We start from the raw sequence: 18,655 nt of genomic DNA on the forward strand, positions 1-18,655 counted from the left end.
GTGTGCACTTCAATGCCAGGAGCATCTGGAATAAGGTGGGCGAACTTGCAGCTGATACCTGGGATTTTGATGTTGTGGCCATTTCAGGGCTAGAGCAGGGATAGGAATGGTTGTTGCAGATTCTGGGATTTCGATTCTCAGTAAGAACAGAGAAGATAGTAAAAGAGGAGAGGATGTGGCATTGTTAATTACACCAGCTGAGATAATGTTTGAGGACTCATCCACTGAGGTAGTTTGGGCTGAAGTTAGAAACTGGAAAAGAGAGGTCACCCTGTTGGGAGCTTTCGATAGGTCTCCGAATTGTTCCAGGGATGTAGAGGAAAGGATAGCAAAGACGATTCTCGATAGGAGTGAGAGTAACAGGATAGTTGTTATGGGGGACATTAACTTCCCCAATATTGACTGGGAATACTGTAGTTCAAGTAGTTTGGATTTTGTAAATGATCTGGATGTTGGCATAGGATGAGTTACTAAATTTGCGGATGACACTAAGATAGGCAGAGTTGTGGATAGTGCCGAAGGATGTTGTAGGTTACAGCGAGACATAGATAAGCTGCAGAGCTGGGTGGAGAAGTGGCAAATGGAGTTTAATGCAGAAAAGTGTGAGGTAATTCATTTTGGAAAAAATAACAGAAAGCAGAGTACTGGGCTAATGGTAAAGTTCTTGGCAGTGTCGATTAACAGAGAGATCTCAGTGTCCAGATGCATAAATCGCTGAAAGTTGCCACCCAGGTTGATAGGGTTGTTAAGAAGGCATATGGTGTGTTGCCGTTTATTGGTAGAGGGATTGAGTTTTGGAGCCACGAGGTCATGTACAAGACATTGGTAAGGCTGCACCTGAAGTATTGTGTACAGTTCTGGTCACCAAATTATAGGAAGGATGTAGAAGCTTGGAGAGTTTTGAGAGGAGATGTAGTAGGACATTGCCTGGTATGGAAGATGGTCTTACAAGGAAAGGCTGAGGTAACTGAGGCTGTTTTCTTTGGAGAGAAGAAGGTTGAGAGGTGACTTAATTGAGGCATTTAAGATAATCAGAGGGTTAGATAGGGTGGACAGTGAGAGCCTTTTTGCTCGGATAGTTAAGGCTAATATGAGGGGACATAGCTTTAAATTGAGGAGTGATAGACTTAGGACAGATGTCAGAAGTAGTGTCTTTACTCAGAATTGTAGGGACTTGAAAAGGCCTGTCTGCAACAGTAGTAGACTCTCTGACATTAAGGTCATTTAAATGGGCATTGGACATATATATATATGAATAATAATGGAATGGTACAGGTTAGAAGGGAATCATATTAATTTCACAGGTCAGCGCAACATCGCGGGCCGAAGGGCCTACTACACTGGAACATTCTATGTTCTATGGCCTCCAAAGCTTATTGAATATACAGTTTCATTTTTGAAATCAAGTTTAGATAGTTTTATTTTACCTGCAATTCTGTCACTTGCCCCTCCCTGATTTTATTTAATCTGCCATTTTTGATTGTGCCTTCAGTTACCCAAAGCTCTTTCTACTTTAGTTCTCTGTGCCTCCCTGCCTCGCTGTCCTGCTTTAGGTAGCCATGATGTGGAGGTGCTGGTGTTGGACAGGAGTGGACAAAGTTAAAAAAAATCACACAACACCAGGTTACAGTCCAACAGGTTTATTTGAAAACACTAGCTTTCGGAGCGCTGCTCCTTCATCAGGTAGCTGTGGAGCAGGAACATAAGACAGTCAAAAGAGTACAATCTTTTGCTATAAATTCAGTGTTTTATGATCCTGCTCCACAGCCAGCTGATGAAGGAGCAGCACTCCAAAAGGTAGTTCTTCCAAACAAACCTGTTGTACTATAACCTGATGTTACATGATTTGTAATTCTAATTTAGGTATACTTTCAAAACCTACCTTTTCATCACCTGTTCTAATACCACTTTACATGGTTTGGTGTCAAATTTTGTTTGATAGTTTTGTTGAGCAGAACCTTGAGATGTTTTCACTTCATTGAGAGCGCCAAAAAGTGCAAGTTGCTGATACTATAGTGATAGCCTGTCCTTTTATTTGAGAGTCTCTGATTGCTCCTTACAGTTTATCTACAAGAGGTCTGTTGATGATCCAGTTGATAATATTTGTGTTGAGATAACTGGGAAGTAGATATTGAACCATTAACCTCGGAGACACATGGACAGGTGGCAGTGGGGTTGTGGAGGCAGAAGCTCAGAGCATGTGGGAAATCAGCCAAATTGTCAATTCTGCATGGAACTTCATGAGCTCTAGAGGAAATACTGCTGTGTGAATATTAGGACAATTACAGGATTGAACTTGGCCGTGACACTGCTAAGATCAAATGTCTTATTGACACTGTCTGGGCAAATTCTGGGAGAAGTGCCAGAGCCTGTATCTTTGTATGATTCGCTGCTTCCCACAGAGTAATAGAAAAGGAAAAGCAAAGTCAGGTTTTCTTTTAGAAATAAAACTGTGAAGTTTAATTTTTCCAAAATTGCGCCTTTTCTGGGCCAACTGTTGCAGTGCAGGATTCAGTTAGTGCATAAAATAATTGAGCATTGCAATATGTGTCCACGTCCCCATTCTGAACTGTCAATCAGTTCTCATGGTATTCCAGTATCAATTGGTGAATTCCAGAATTTGGTCCGGTGTTGCATTAAAAAAGAGTAGGAAAGACCTACTAAAATGTGGTGGTTGAATTAATATTTTTATTGCAGCAGGGTAACATTTAAATACAGGATTTGTAACTTTTCTTTCCTCGAGTCATACAGCACAGAAACAGGCCCATTGCCCCAACTCGTCCATTCCAACTAGATTTCCTAAACTGAACTAGTCTCATTGCTCATAACTTTAAGAGAATCAAAACTTCTAACTCTGGAAAAGGTGACATAAAACAGCGGATGGGTGTTAAAACAGGGCTAGGAATATGAAGAGAACATTTTTCAAGAGTCTGGTCCTCTGTTATTTTTATCCTCACAGAATACAATAGTTTAATCTGGAACTGGTTTCTCCTACAGTGAGCTGGAAGGTTTATATCTGATCAACTTAATATTATTCAAGGATTAAATGCTATATTTCCTTGAAATATTTCCCATCATTGTTTCAGCATTAATCATCAAATCAAATTATTTCCTGAATAACAATCTTATTCCACAACAAAATATTTAAGATTTGTAGATTCTGTTCATTTTTTGAATCTAAGTCTTAGTGATGGCCTTCCCACCAGTGTTAGACTGTATAGAATCTTTGCAGGTGACAGACTGTTATCATCTTCTGTGTCCTTAGAATCTACACCATGATATTCTTTTAATTGACCTGAAAGCTTTTTCTAAAACATTTTCATTCAAATTTAGTGCATCTTCATTCATAGCACCAAGAATGACGTACAAAGAATAATAATTATTGGGAAGTAATTATCTCCTCAATTTTCTCACATTTGAATAATTCTCATTCATTCCTCCTGCAGTATTGCTATCCCATACTATCTTATCCTTCCCAAGCTGCTCCTGTAATGCCATTTCTCATTTCCTCATTTCTTGCATGCATTCCATGCCATCCCCCACCTGCTCTTGCTGTCCCTAGTTCTCTTGTTCATCTCATTGCATCCTTCATAAAAACAGTCCCCCTATCCAGAGAACGTTATTGTTGGATTCTCCTTATATTCAATGGTTTCGGTTCAGTGCCAATACTTCTACCTGACTGTCGCCATCATCCTTTCGCTGCTGTACTTGCATCACTGGATCCAGTTGTAGAGTCATAGAGATGTACAGCACAGAAACAGATCCTTCAGTCCAACTTGTCCATGCCGACCAGATATCCCAACCCAATCTAGTCCCACCTGCCAGCACCCAGCCCATATCCTTCCAAACCCTTCCTATTTATATACCGATCCAGATACCTTTTAAATGTTGCAATTGTACTAGCCTCCACCACTTCCTCTGGCAGAATCAAGAAAGAATCAACTTCACTCAATACTGCAGCCCCACTGCAAGGCCACACTCAAAATATTCACTTATTTGTTTCTGTGCTGTGACGTCTCCCAAACATGTTCCTCCAAGATCGGCTGTAAACTTCATTTGCTAACTTTCCCAGACGCACTCTGATGTCCAGCAATACACAAATTCAAACAGCAAAGGCAGCAACTGTGCAGGTTCACTGCTGTGTCAGTCGGCAGTGTGGGTTTCTCCTCTGAGTTCCCCATATGCCTCTATGTGCACTCGTTCTTGCCCTTCAAATAAACTCACCAGCAACCTGAGCCCTAATAAAAACCTAATCAAAGCAGTCTGGCTGAACAAAGTCTCAGTGTTATCCTTGTAAAAGTCCTCTAAGGAAACCTTGGGAAATGTACTGACCTGTTTAAGATTGGATTGTCTTTCTCACTTTGTTAGTAATTATCTGCACATCTTCTCCAATGGCAAAGGCAATATACAAACCCAAGGAAGACTTTTCATTTGTATTATTTAGGGAGTACTTATAAAGAAAGCCTCGATGGGATCCAAAGAGCCCTCTGATCCACTGTGAAGTTTTGATTTTGTGTGAGAGATTAACTTGTAACTTGACAAGAAATGGTTTTACTCCAGACAAAAATGGATCAATTTAAGTGTTGAATTAAATATAAAATATTTCAATTGAAATAATTAGACTACAAAAGACAGCAGACCTCTGTTTACCAACAATAGTGAAAGTTTGGGTTGACTGTACAAATAAGTTTTGCTGCTAATATTCATTAATTAAAGCAAAGATACTCTGGGAGTCTTTGATTTCAAGAAACTTAAATTCGGTCACTTTTGTCTGAAGTACTTTTTGTTGCAAATCTCATTGTTGGTCTGTTGTGACAATGGCTACAAATCATTTCTGATCAGAAACCACAATCTAAATGCTTGGATTTAAATATTTGGGTTTATGTTGGAAAGTACAGGGAATTCTCCCATTATAACAGGATGTCCACTAACTGGCATGGATTGCACTGCTAGTTTCAAGTAACATCTTTAAAGCACTCTTGACAGCCTGAAAATTGTTCCTTTTCATCAGTTTTTTGTTTTGTTGATAAGCTTGTGTTTTAATAAAATGCAAAACCTTCCCTGTCAATGTTGAAATTCCTTCTTTAGAGCTCCAGATGCAGGAGAGGGTGTTTATGGGCATTGGCAGTAAGCCATTTATGGACATCAAACCTAGCGAAGCAGCCATCAATGATCGATCGGTTGAGTGCGTCACAAAAGGGAAAGGTATGAGCTTAACTCAGAGGTTAGCTGAACTCTGTGAGGGACTAGGCTCTGCAGTGTGTCAGAACATCGTCCTTTTGCCTTTTTGGCTTGAGTTCAAAACCTTCTGCCCATGCATTTTAGGAAAAGGAGCTTTGGTAATCTCAACTTGAAAAGCATCAAAAATGCAAAAAAAAAGAATGGTTTTAGTTGTACAATAACTAGCAGCAGGTTCTATGAGAACCTTCTTCAAGGCCACAAGAAAAAGGTTAGAATTTTAGATATTCAAATTGTGTGTTTCTTTCTGGTTATGGTTAAGGTACATTATACCTGGGAAGTTTGAAAGTGCTTTGACCTCTGCCACAGCCAACCTTGATGTGATTATTGTTGCCACTAGATTCATAATTGAAAGTGTTTCAGTCCTTGCTCTTCATTATATGCTGTCATACTTTGAAAAGCACGCATTCATTAATATATAAAAAGCACAATCATTCATTTATAATGGAAACATTGCAGTATTCTGTTGCTATGACAGACTGTACTATTATGATTGACTAATGGATGCTATTATTGGTTTCATAGATACCTTTTCCTTTTCCTTTATCTGAATACAAAGCTAAGCTAAAGAAATACATTATGGCCAAACAGAAATTTAATGTATTATTATATATGTTGCATTTTTTTTCTGTTTTCATGCAGTAGCCTTTACACGTAATGGAAGTTAATCCAAGCCTAGAAGTATGTGCTTCTGTGTTTGCTTAATAATATGTGGATGTCAGATACTTCACGTGGTGATACACAGGCATGAGACTCCTATTATATATACACTAGTCATCCTTGAGCTGCAGTGCCCATTCTCCTGTCAGAAATACCATTTCCTGTTCTTAAGCCATGCTTTTCATGATAGCTGCAATATGCCTGAGAATTTGTATTAGTGTATCTCATTGTTGCTCCTGTTTTGTAAAATTGCTGGTTAGTCAAGCATCATGTATTTTTGTTTTTACATTTGGTTCTGGTTTTCTTTTTCTTCTGGGGTTACCCACATGTTGATGTCAAATGATCTGCTGGCACTTAATGAAGCCCTTCTACCAAATGCAACAAACATTGTATCATATGAACTGGTGTCACCTTCATGATCACCCTTTACATTTTTGTCACCCAGGAATGGCACTGTTGCATCTCACATTTGCCTCATACTTTGATCCTTTCTCAACAATAATGTCCAAGTCCGAGTTGCTGTCTTTTATTAAACAAACTTGACCTCGCAAGAACGATTGTGGGAGGCACGGTGGCAGTGGGAGGCACGGTGGCACAGTGGTTAGCACTGCTGCCTCACAGCACCAGAGACCCGGGTTCAATTCCTGCCTCAGGCGACTGACTGTGTGGAGTTTGCACGTTCTCCCCCTGTCTGCGTGGGTTTCCTCTGGGTGCTCCGGTTTCCTCCCACAGTCCAAAGATGTGCAGGTCAGGTGAATTGGCCATGATAAATTGCCCGTAGTGTTAGGTAAGGGGTAAATGTAGGGGTATGGGTTGGTTACGCTTCGGCAGGTCAGTGTGGACTTGTTGGGCCGAAGGGCCTGTTTCCACACTGTAATGTAATCTAATCTAAATTGTACAAAAATTAGAGCTGCTTCCAGTCAGGACAATTGTTCAAAATGTGTACAGTCACTTTCTTTCTGGGATCACAATGATTCAGTATTGAACAACAAAGAGAATAAGTTACATATGGAAAAGTTACAACATTGAGTAGTATCGCAGCTCAGATGCTGCTGACTAATTGCCACTGTCTGGGATGATTTGGATTTCATTTTAACTCACCCAGTCCTTCCTTTATTTAGTTGGGGGTTGAGGCCTATGGAAACTTGGTGTAGTGGATTTCCCATTGAACGATTTTAGATTTTTGTGGAAGACCCTTCAAAATACTTAAACCAAATTAGAAAGATTTTCATATTATGAGTTTGATCCTCCACTCATAAATTCTCGAACAACTTTGCTACATTTATTGAAGGATTTTGGACAATATTTAAGCAGAGCACCCAACTTCCTGAGGTGCCTTCATTTGCTTATGGCTCTTTGAATAATTCAGTCCTTCTCCAGGGCATATTGCTTTATACCCTGCACAGACATACAGTTGCCAGCCTCCACAATGTTCTGAGCAAAACCGCTGTCTGATCCTTGAGCAAATTATTGAGCATTGTCTTAACATATGGAGTCTTTCCAATCCTCTTTGAAGACTAAGCAGTTATTTATTGTATATCTTTTTGACATCTCAGACATTACCTCAAAGAGCTGATTGTAAAATGGTTGATGATGGCCCAACAAAGATAACTCCACCCATTCTGAATGAGGTTCCAGTTTACAGCATTTATAATTTATGACATGAACTAATGTTGCTTCCACATCACTACCCCAGATCTGTCCTGCTATAAGGATATTCTTTCCTCCTCGATGTCTTACAATATGTGAAGTGGCCATACTCCAAGCAGACCATAGTGCTGCTGTCTCATTAAAGAGAGATGACTAGCATTTCAACCTGAGGGTCACCACATCTCAGGTGAGGGGGAAATTGAGAAGGATAACAACTTCAGTCAGTGCAAGAATTGAACCTACACTTTTGGCATCGCTCTGCATCACAAATCAGCCATCCAACCAACTGAGCTAACCAACCCCCATTACAAGATATTGGATGAAGGAAAATGGATTATTAAGCTCATTAGTTTTTTTTCTTTCCATAAATCATGTCCCACATAGATAGTAATTTCTCCTCAGAATTTGTAGTATCTACTTTATTAGTAGTTTTTGCTTAAGGATATTGATTAAGTACTTCATTGAAGATTTCCCACTAATTTGTGATCTGGGTGTATATAATGGCACAGCAGCAGTAAGCCATATGCTTTAGAAACAAAGTATCTGATGTCATAATGTTGTTATGCAAGTATACAGAGTACATAGGAACTTCAGTACCTATACAAACCTGGATTAACACCCACATTGCAGGGATGATGCATATTATTCATAGAATGAAGAACCCTGCAAGTTTGAACACATTATTTTTGTGCTGATTAAATTTTTGAAACAAAGTGCATTTTCATTTTCCTTTCAAAAGCCAAAACACTAACATTATAAGTTAAATCTGTTCCAGAGGAGACCAAGAGACCAAATTCCATCGGCTCCAATGGCAGCGCCTCATCCTCAGGGAGCCAGTCTTCCTCTTCATCTTCTGGTATTGGTTCCCTGAATATGCACAGTTCCTCCTCACCATCAACTGCAAGAAGCAATGCTGGCATCAACAACTGTTTTTATAATACCCGAGCATGCATTGAGGAAGATGATCTGGAGAATGATCCTAGTGGAAGGCCTTTTCTGAGTGAGTGGCAATATCATAAGAACAGGACAGTTTAAGTAATTGTCAAGATGTTTCAGCATCATCTGATGCATTCTTTTGGAGGAAGGATATCAGCCTCTTGAGTAAGGCAATAAATGTATCAATGATAAAGAATCATGCTATGCTTTTAGCTTGGAATTCTTGTCAGCTGTATCATGGATTGGCAGACAAGAGTTTTGCCTTTATGCTGTGGTTAAGCTGTGCATTTAAGTATAACTGCCAGACACACCATGAAAGTAGAGATAAAAAAGTGTGATAAAATAAATAATCTGATTATACATTCCATCACTCCATGATGTATGTATGAGCTAATAGCTGAGCAAGAGCTTCTGGTTAGGTTGAGCAGCACGTGACATTTATCAGTTTAAAGAGGGAGATAGCAATGTTTCCTATAAATGAAAGGGAATAGAAATTACAGACCACTATTAAATTTGATTGCAACATGTTGTTCACAGCCAGGAGGATAGGATGGCCTGCTGTGTACACATTTGCTTCACGATCGATCAACAGCTGTTGTCACTAAGCGGAGAGAGGCTGACCATTTCCAATTTTAATTCCACCCAGATGGAAACCCTTGTTACAAAGCTGTACTCTTTCCACCAATCTATGGCTGAGATCTGAGGAACTGAGAGTGCTGGATAGCTTGAGCAATTAGACTTCTGCTGTTCTTTATATCATTCTTTCAGGACTCTTGGGTAGTTTTGGCTTAGAGCAATAATGTAAAATAACTGATTTTAGACCATCTTCCATTCTACATTTCTCCTAATTTTCATTTTCCATTGAAGTGAATAGAAATAAAAATCCAGAAAAATGAGGTGTCCAATTGGATTTCACCTGTTTACATTATTGATCATAAAATTATCCCTGGCATCTTTTCTTATGATTCCACCTGTATAAAAGAAGACCTTTAAGGCAGCATTTTTTTTCCTCCAGTTTTTAGACAGCTCAGTGTTATGTTCCATAATATAACAACCCAGCAACATAGTGCAGCTGATGTCATGTTGCTACTTCACGTCTATGGAACCAGTAATTGACACAAAGCATAAACGCAAAAAAGTGAAATTGGAAAACTGATCAAAGGCAGAATGTGTTTGCCAACTGTATTGTAAAGACTCTGGATAATTTTTGTAGCCATATGGCGTGTCCAGTTGAATTTCTTGTCAATGGCAACCCCCAGGATGTTGATAGTGGGGTATCCAGTGATAGTAATGCTATTGAATCTTAGTGGGTAGTAGTCCTTAACCACCATGTGGAGCAACAGAAAATAATTTACAGCCCAGAACTAGGTCATTCAGATCAACTGGCTTTGTCAGTGTTTACCATCCAAATAATTCTGATCACAAATCCTTTTCAAATCCCTGGTGCTACTTAGTGACAATGCAGCATGACTTTTCAAACTTCACAATGCTAGCTATTCTTTGTTAGTTTTATACTTTAATGCAATGGATATAATCTGTTTATATTCCATTGAAATAGGAAGTGAATTTCCATATTTCAAGTGTGGAGGGGGTGTTCTTTTTATTCACTCATGAGACGTAGGCATCGCTGGCTAGCCAGTACTTATTGCCTGTCCCTAGTTACCCTTAAGAAGGTGGTGGCAAACTGCCTTCTTGAACTGCTTCAGTCCATATGGTACAGGTCGATCCACAATGCCATTAGGGAGGGAATTCCTAAATTTTAACCCAGCAACACTAAATTAATGGCAATATATGTCCAAATCAGAATGGTAAGTGGCTTGGAGGGAAACTTGTGGGTGGTGGTGTTCCCATGTATCTGCTGCCCTTGCCTGTCAAATGGAAGTGGTTGGGGTTTTGGAAGATGTTGATTGTGGTGCCTTGATGAATTTCTGCATGCATCTTGTAGATAGTACACACTGCTGCGACTGAGCATCGCTGGTGAAGGAAGTGGATGTTTGTGGATGAGGTTCCAGTCAAGGGGAATGCTTCTTCCTGGATGGTGTAAAGCTTCTTGAGTGGTGCTGGAGCTTTACTCATTTAGGCATTTGAGAAGTATTTCATCATGCTCCTGACTTGTACCTTATATATGGTGGACCGTCCTTGGAGAGTCAGGAGATAAGTGACTTGCTACAGTATTCCTAGACTCTGGATAATTTTTGTAGCCATATGGCATGTCCAGTTGAATTTCTTGTCAATGGCAACCCCCAGGATGTTGATAGTGGGGTATCCAGTGATAGTAATGCTATTGAATCTCAGTGGGTGGTAGTTACATGATTGTTCTTGGAGATAGTCATTTCCTGACATTGTCTTGTATGAATGTTACTTGCCACTTGTCAGCCCATGCCTGGATATTGTCCAGATGTTGTTCCATTTGAGCACAGATTACATCAGTATCTGAGGAGTCATAAATGCACAGAAAATTGTGCAATCACTGTGAATACTCCCACTTCTGACCTTATAATGGAGGGAAGGTCATTAACGAAGTAGCTATTAATCATTTATCTTAATCTTAGTGGATGAGCCAATGAATCTCAAAAAAAGGTATAAACTTCACTTATTCTATTTTTCTGGGTAGCAGCAGACAAATTAAAGAACTGCCCTTCAAACCACCTTGCTCCTTTTCCATTAAGTACTGAATGAGTTGGGATAAGGGAGTAATGAATGGAAATGTGTGATAAACATTCTGACAATGTGCATAGTCTTTCTTTGTGAAACCACCAGGAAGAATGTGCTGTGTAAGGAAAAGTGACTGAGTACTCCACAAATAATGGCGATAATGGGCTTTCCTCTTCATTCACAGCTGAGAGTTTGGAAACATCCTCCCAGTGTAACTCCACGGAGAGTGTTAGCGGTTTCAGCAGCTCTGAACACAGCAGTCTCTCCCTGACGGGAGGAGAGATCGAGGAAGCACTGTCTCTCTGCTCAGCATCATACAAGCCCAGTTCAGATCCATGCTCACTCTGTGCACCAGAGCCACTCCCAAAGGGAGAACTGTCATTTGGAAATTTGATTAAAAATGTAAGTATATTACTTCAGGTTGATTTTGTGTGTTATCTTTCTGTTTCCCATTATTTGATGTGCAAGGTGGCAAAACCACATTCAAAATAAAATAAATTGATGGCAGTTTTGTACTTTCCCTCTGATTTTGTACCTTCTCTCTTGAAGATGCTGGGGTATGATTCCATAGAAAACAATTGTTTCCTGGACTTCAGACAACTAACCCCCATAAGTAGATATCAGCAAGTTTTTTTAATCACAAAGGAGAGCTGAGCATGTCCTTGCCATCATTATGCATTTAGAATGATGAACATTGCAATGCAATTCAGAGAATAATACTCAAGAGTGACCTGTTTTTTCAGTTGTTAGCCAAAGGAGTTATGGTCCTGATTGCTGCCTCAGCTAAAACCAATAAACTCGCTGCCATTTTCTAGATAAACTGAAGTAAAATACATTGGTATGAGATAAACTTGGTTTGTTGGGGTGGCTGTTTTTCCTATCACTAAGCAGACCTGATAGACATTTTTGCTACAGGCTTCATAACTCCAACGTCAGGTTCAAATGGAATCCAACACGGCACATTGTGGGAATCAGCGATACATCTTTCTCCATTCTGGCCAGCTAATGATCAGTCAACAGGTCTGTCTCCAACCAAGGGTTTCAGACAATCTCTCAAAGCTGGAGGGCTGACAGGAAGCTCTCCAAATGATGTCACAATTTTAAGGTGCCCTTTCTTCAACAATCTCAATTTTAAAATAAAGAGAAGCCATTTGCAGCTTATCCACTATTGTGGAAGTATGCTCAATGGCCACGGCTGAAGCCAGAGAGTTAGGGAAGACCTCTAGGCTAACCCAGCTGGTTGCAGGCTCCTTGGTCAGCCATCAAGGAGTGGCCTCCAGGCAGCATCTCCATTCCCAACCCTCTCTGAGTACCTGGAAGCCAACTGGAAAATTTCAGTCAGCGGACACTGGGCCTTTACAGGCCATTGACAGAGTCAATTGATTACCTGCACGTGCAAATAGGTAGCCTTGTTACTTCCCAATATTGCTTCAGGAAAGTGACCCAAGTGTAGGCTGCAGCTGCAGAATAGGCATGTTAATCAGCAGTGCAAAGATTCTCCCACTGCCCTCACTTTACCACATGCTAACCCCATCAGAACTGCGGTTTCACTTCCTGATCTCTGTCAGTTTTACAGACAGGCCTATTTGGAGATTTAGATATTAACCTACAATTAGCTGTTCAGCATTCTGTTCATAGATACTCTTTCTTTTTCATGGAATTTGGAGAAAAGCCTGTTGGTTGTCTACAGAATAGTTGTACTGTAATAAACCTGTAGGGTGAATGATTTCTACACTGACTTTGATGGGAGTAGGTTTACAATGCTTGCAGAATAGAGCACTGGGACTTCACACTCAGTACGATATCAATTACTCAATGCCAAAAGGGTTACGATGAGCAGGGAGTGGATGTTGAGAAGGAAATGATTCATGTCTCACAACTATCATCCTACACGTCTTGCTAAGATTAGAATATATTTCAATAGGTTAACCTGAGTGCAGCGGGTGGCAAACCTTATTACATTTGTATTTCTGCTCTTTATCTTCTAAACTTCTATCTGATTCATGCTGTGTTCCACCCGGCTGAAAAAGCATGGCAACTACTCAATGGTTAAGGTCTGGAATACACTCCGTGGGAGTCTGGTGGAGGTGCATTCAAGAAAAAATTGGATTGTATGAGAAGAGAAAGAATTTGTTGGGTTACACGGATAAGGTGGAGGAATGGCATGGCGTGAATTGCTCATTTGGAGAGCTAGGGCAGGCACGATGGGCCGAATGGCCTCCTTCCGTGCTGTAACAGTTGCGTGACACTTAAATTGCGGTGATACATTTAATTTCTTTCCATAAATTTGCTTTTAAGTGAGACCATTTAATTGTTTATCCAACTGAATATTTTCCATTGCTTTTCAAACAGAGCTCTATCTGACAAAAATCACAAATATAGTTATGCATAACAACTTCTATGGTATGGCTTTTTCCATTGTGAAATATATTCCCAAACACTAAAATCCTTATGTTGAGAAGCATGAGGTTTTTTTCCAAACATAATCCAAAATTATGTAAGGGCTGAACTTCACCAGAGAGCAGCCAATTAATGATGTTGGGGGGGTTTCAAGGAGGGATTCTCTCTGTGAACCTGAGTGTGATTTCTCACACTGTTCCCTAAAACTCACCTCATCAGCTAGACCCCAAACGTCTATAGCACGTCTCTTGGCATAATCTCGATATTAGAGTGATGCTGGAAAAGCACAACAGGTCAGGCAGCATCTGAGGAGCAGGAAAATCGATGTTTCGGGCAAAAGCCCTTCATCAGGATTAGAGGCAGGGTGCCTGCAGAGTGGAGAGATAAAATTTTTGCCTACAATCTTCTCTATGTCCACTGGTCAAAGCGTTTGGCATTGTCAGGACCTCCCAGGATTCTTGGCACCAATGTCATTATTAAAGTCCAGTTGAGCACCAGACCAAGTGTTGCCAGCCAGGAATTGCCTTTACCATGCACACACAAAAATAAATGTTTCTCAGGGGATTTGCAACACCTCATTGCAAATACAAATCTAGTTATGAGTGTATGGTTGTTTAGATTGAATCCATCCTCAGCATCATCTCATCCACCTACTCTTCCTCCAATGTCCATTGTAACCTCCAGCTTGGTTGTGCTAACAATTAGACTGCACTGTAATTCCCTGTTGAAGCTACAGTTTGTGTAACCATTGATGACCTCCTCTACTCTCTCTAAATCCTATAATTGACTTCTCAACTTCCTATCATAGCAGGTGCCCTTGATAAGGCCCCTTGACCTTTATGGAGCTGAACACTCTGGACCAACCTGGATGGACAGCCCTGATCTAGACTGACCAGACGCCTGACTGATTGTGTGTAGCTTCTTGACTGACGTCCTGTGACCGTCCGGGCTGGTTGCACTGGACCAGCAGAATTGACTGTGACCCACTCCCTAGTGTTTAGACATACATATTTCTTGGAGACAGTGAGGACTGCAGATGCTGGAGATCAGAGCTAAAAATGTGTTGCTGGAAAAGTGCAGCAGGTCAAGCAGCATCCAAGGAGCAGGAGAATTGATGTTTCGGGCATGAGCCCTTCTTCATTCCTGAGGGTTCCTAGGTTTCATGTTGGACTTGTCACCAACTAGTACCTCTCCAGCTGGTGGGAGAATGGGAAATTGCACGTCAACAAGATTTCATAATAATGGCATGATGATGAATGCAAACAGGCCCACTCGCTGTTCACTGGAGAGATTCTTATCTTACTGTTCAAAACTTGGTTTAAGAATTGGATTCTTTCTTCTTGATGCCATGAATCTAATTTCTGTCAATCTCACCCCATTTTCCATCTGAAACATCGATGCCCATGTTATTCAGGGGCTGGGAAGATACCACCTGATATGTTTTGCCCAGAAGGTCATTGTCTAAAGAAACAGTGAGGACTGCAGATGCTGGAGATCAAAAAATGGAACCTAAATATAAAATACTTCAATCTCAGAATGTTTTGAAGATACTTAACATTGATAAGAAGATCCTTAGCTCATTTACAAAATTGAAAGATTAACTCAATATTTTCCTTTTCTTGAGTTAAGCATGACTCCTCCAATAATTTTCGACCAACCTATAAATGCCTTGTGTACAGGTACATAGTAAACATGTCATATCACTGTGAGTAAGTTTATAATGTGGATTGACTGATGCTTAGTTTGGTAGTGTTTAGAATTCAAAATGACTGCTTTACTTTGATCCAGGATGAACCATCAGAACTGCCCGTGAACCGTTCGACAGCTGTCTGACACTCTGAAGAAGCAGTTTGGTAAGTATTTTCACCTAAGACTTCTGCTTAAACTGTTAGGGTGGGTCTGCAGACCTAGCATTAGGACTAAGGAACAAAGAATATGTTGCATGTGCATATGTGTGATTATCTTCTTAAGAGATAAGACGACATATTTTAAGATTAGTGAAACAGTATAGTCAGAAAAATGATTATTATGTAGAGTAATAATTATTGGTAAAATGAACAGGGTAGGGCAGCACGGTGGTTCAGTGATTAGTACTGCTGCCTCACAGTGCCAGGGACCTAGGTTCAATTCCAGCCTTGAGTGGACTGTCTGTATGGAGGTTGCACATTCTCCCCGTGTCTGCATAGGTTTCCTCCGGGTACTTCGGTTTCCTCCCACAGTCCAAAGACGTGCAGATCAGGTGAATTGGCTGTGCTAAATTGCCCATAGGTGCATCAGTCAGAGGGAAGTGGGTCTGGGTGGGTTTCTCTTCGGAGGGTCAGTGTGGACTTGTTGGGCGAAAGGGCCTTTTTCCACACTGTAGGGAATCTAATCTAATCTAAAAAAGAGATGCAGCATATGGATATGACAACAGCTCAGAAACAAATAGAACAAGACCTCACCTTCAAAGTCCCCCACTTAGTATCAGATTTACAGCACAAGGAGCCTATAGCAATTATCTCTTTCAAATTGATAGCCAACTGTTTCAGATCAATGGACAAAAACTGTCACCTCCTATGGTCCTCCTCCATTAGCATAGAGTTCAGTTCCCCTTTGTGTATCACTTTTCATTTCCACCTTCTGTGCTCGTCCCAATTCCAACTTGCTGCTGTTCCAGCACAGTGAAGTTTGTTGCCCCCTATCTATTGAGCCGGAGCTCTTCTTTTAGTGTTACATGATGTGGAAATTCCTGCCAGCATGCATAAGCATGTTTGATCTTTGTGAGTACAGCCAGAACCGAAAGCAGCATTGAGAGGAAAAGCAAAAGTTTGTTAACTGGATTTATTGAGGGAGGTTGACATTAGGTGACAAGTGCCAGTGTAACTTGCAAGAGAACAAGTGGGCCCATTGTGATCTAACTTGGTGCTGGGGAGAGAAGGGTGCCATCTGAGTGGGGCAATAGGACGAAGAAGGAGGGGAGGAGATGGTGACAGTGTAGAGAAGACAAGATATTTGTGTAAACTGGGAAGTGTTCGGTGTAGTGCCCTGACTGGGTAAATGGAGAAAAGAATTTGCTCCTCACCAATCGTATAAACAATGTTTAAAATGTGCAATAATCCTATTTGGTAACTGAGAGTTCCAGCAAATACCAGGACATAAGCAAAATTCCCAATAATTTTTTTGCTTTGATCATTGATTAAAAGGTGAAATATTGAATGCATTTGTTGCTTCACCTCTGACAGATGCATTCTTCATTGTGTTTTCCATCTACTAGCTGACTGGTAGATAAGGACCAGCTGATTTTTGAGTCTATCATATTTCTGAAAGAAACTCTAATTTGGCAAGACTGGAGGAGGAGGAAAAAGAAGGAAGTGACCAGACTACTGTTGAAAGGCTGACTCACAGCTGTACTGCAGCTGGCCCCACAGCTGACATTGCCAAAGTTTCAGGAATTGGCTTTGTCCAGCTCTTTTTGATGAAGGTCTAGTGCAGAGTTCACAGACTCTAAAAGGGATGAATGCAATGTCCAATACTTGAAAAGTTGAAACAAAAGAATTCATTAGGTTTTAACACAGGAATGACCAATGTCAAACTGAAACAACTATTATTTAAGGCATATGTTCTTAAACAAATAGATGTACAAAGTTGTCAAAATTGCACTGTTTTAAGACATATAATATAATTGCCCAACTATTCCAGCAGTTTACCAGGTATGTTTTTGTACAAAAGGTAGTGTGATCTTGTCATTTAATTGCCATTGTGTGTTCACGTGAGTAATAGCATTGTTTGGGTTATTGTAATACTATAATCACATTGATTAACTGTGTTTAAAAAGATATAGTTTTGAAAGAAAAATAGCTTTATGCTTTGTAATTTGCCCTACATTAAAAAAGGATGATTCTTTGCATCTGCTTTATCTTGTATCTTCTAATGCACATGGTCTAATGTATTCTGTAGAATATACTTTGAAAGTCTAGTAGTGAGGTAAATTATTTGAGGAGAGAATGTCCTCAGTGCATGCCCCAGAGGTGTTCTGACTGGTATCTGTGGGTAGGGTGCTGCCACCATTGAGTTTTTTTTCTTTTGACTGGGCATAAAAGCTTATCTATAGTTTACAGTGGTAGAGAAATTACTACTGGTAAATCTTAATAAGAAGAGTCCCCTACCTTAATAAGATGTAGTTTATTGCATGATAGCAGTTAGTTCAAGTTACTCTAGTTAGATTAGCATTGTTACCAAGACTTTGAAGTGACCTGTGAATATAGATCTCCACTCCACAAAATCCCTCAGGTGTCCTCCCTTATCCCCACCCAAGTCTGTGTGAAAACATCAGATTGGATGAGCTTAATATAGTCATCAAGATGAACCCTTTCAGAACCACTGCCTTGTGCCTCATTGTCTATTTTTAATGGGTGGAAAGTTGATCAAATCCATCAATTTATGTACTCTCTCATGATATCTGATTTTAAAATTTGAAACTGACCCTTGCGTCACGGTTGAACTGAATCCACTCCAAGCAGGACCCATTGAAGATTTTTGCAAAACAGATCAAATAAAGACAAACACGCTGCCCATGAATTAAAATCTGTTCTACATTGTACACTTGTGTCAGTATTGTTATGTTGAAGATGAGCAATTAAGTCTTGCAAAACCCCTGCCTTTGTCCTCTGAAGTGAGTGAGGGTGAATTGTTAATTTGCCAGTAACCCATTTCCATAGTGGTATGGTGGCATAGTGATTACGCTGCCTCACAGTGCCAAGGACCCAGGTTTGATTCCAGCCTCGGGTGACTGTGCGGAGTTTGTACATTCTCCCCATGTCTGCGTGGTTTCCTCCAGGTGCTCCAATTTCCCCTCTCAGTTCAAATGTTCGGTGAATTGGCCATGCTACGTTGCCCATAGTGTCCAGGGATATGCGGGCAAGGTGGATTAACCATGGGAAATGCAGGGTTACAGGGATAGGGTGGTATGGGATGCTCTTCAGAGGGTCACTGTCAACTTGATGGGCTGAATGGCCTAGGGATTCTATGGTTAATCCAGGTAAAATTCAAAGAACCACAGCATCGTAACGTTTGGGAAATAATAAAGTCAAACCAAAGATTCAGCCATCTTTCCTTAGCCTGTAGCTTGCCAATTTAT

At 40.4% G+C, this 18,655-nt stretch overlaps 1 protein-coding gene across 4 annotated transcripts in view; it reads left to right on the top strand.

Moving 5' to 3' along the window:
- LOC122560020 (pleckstrin homology domain-containing family G member 4B-like) overlaps nt 1-18,655 on the top strand; it is a 177,331-nt gene that overhangs the window by 157,176 nt on the left and 1,500 nt on the right. For 2 of the 4 annotated variants that reach the window (XM_043710177.1, XM_043710180.1), the window contains 4 exons: nt 5,089-5,205; nt 8,324-8,548; nt 11,324-11,541; nt 15,328-15,392. In XM_043710177.1, coding sequence (XP_043566112.1) covers nt 5,089-5,205; nt 8,324-8,548; nt 11,324-11,541; nt 15,328-15,372 — 605 coding nt within the window. In that variant the 3' untranslated portion in view covers nt 15,373-15,392. Of the gene's footprint in view, nt 1-5,088; nt 5,206-8,323; nt 8,549-11,323; nt 11,542-15,327; nt 15,393-16,792; nt 16,879-18,655 lie in introns of those variants that run through there. The other 2 variants (XM_043710178.1, XM_043710179.1) reach the window with 2 other exon arrangements.

Source organism: Chiloscyllium plagiosum, chromosome 20 (assembly GCF_004010195.1).
Source record: "Chiloscyllium plagiosum isolate BGI_BamShark_2017 chromosome 20, ASM401019v2, whole genome shotgun sequence".
NCBI lineage: Eukaryota > Metazoa > Chordata > Chondrichthyes > Orectolobiformes > Hemiscylliidae > Chiloscyllium > Chiloscyllium plagiosum.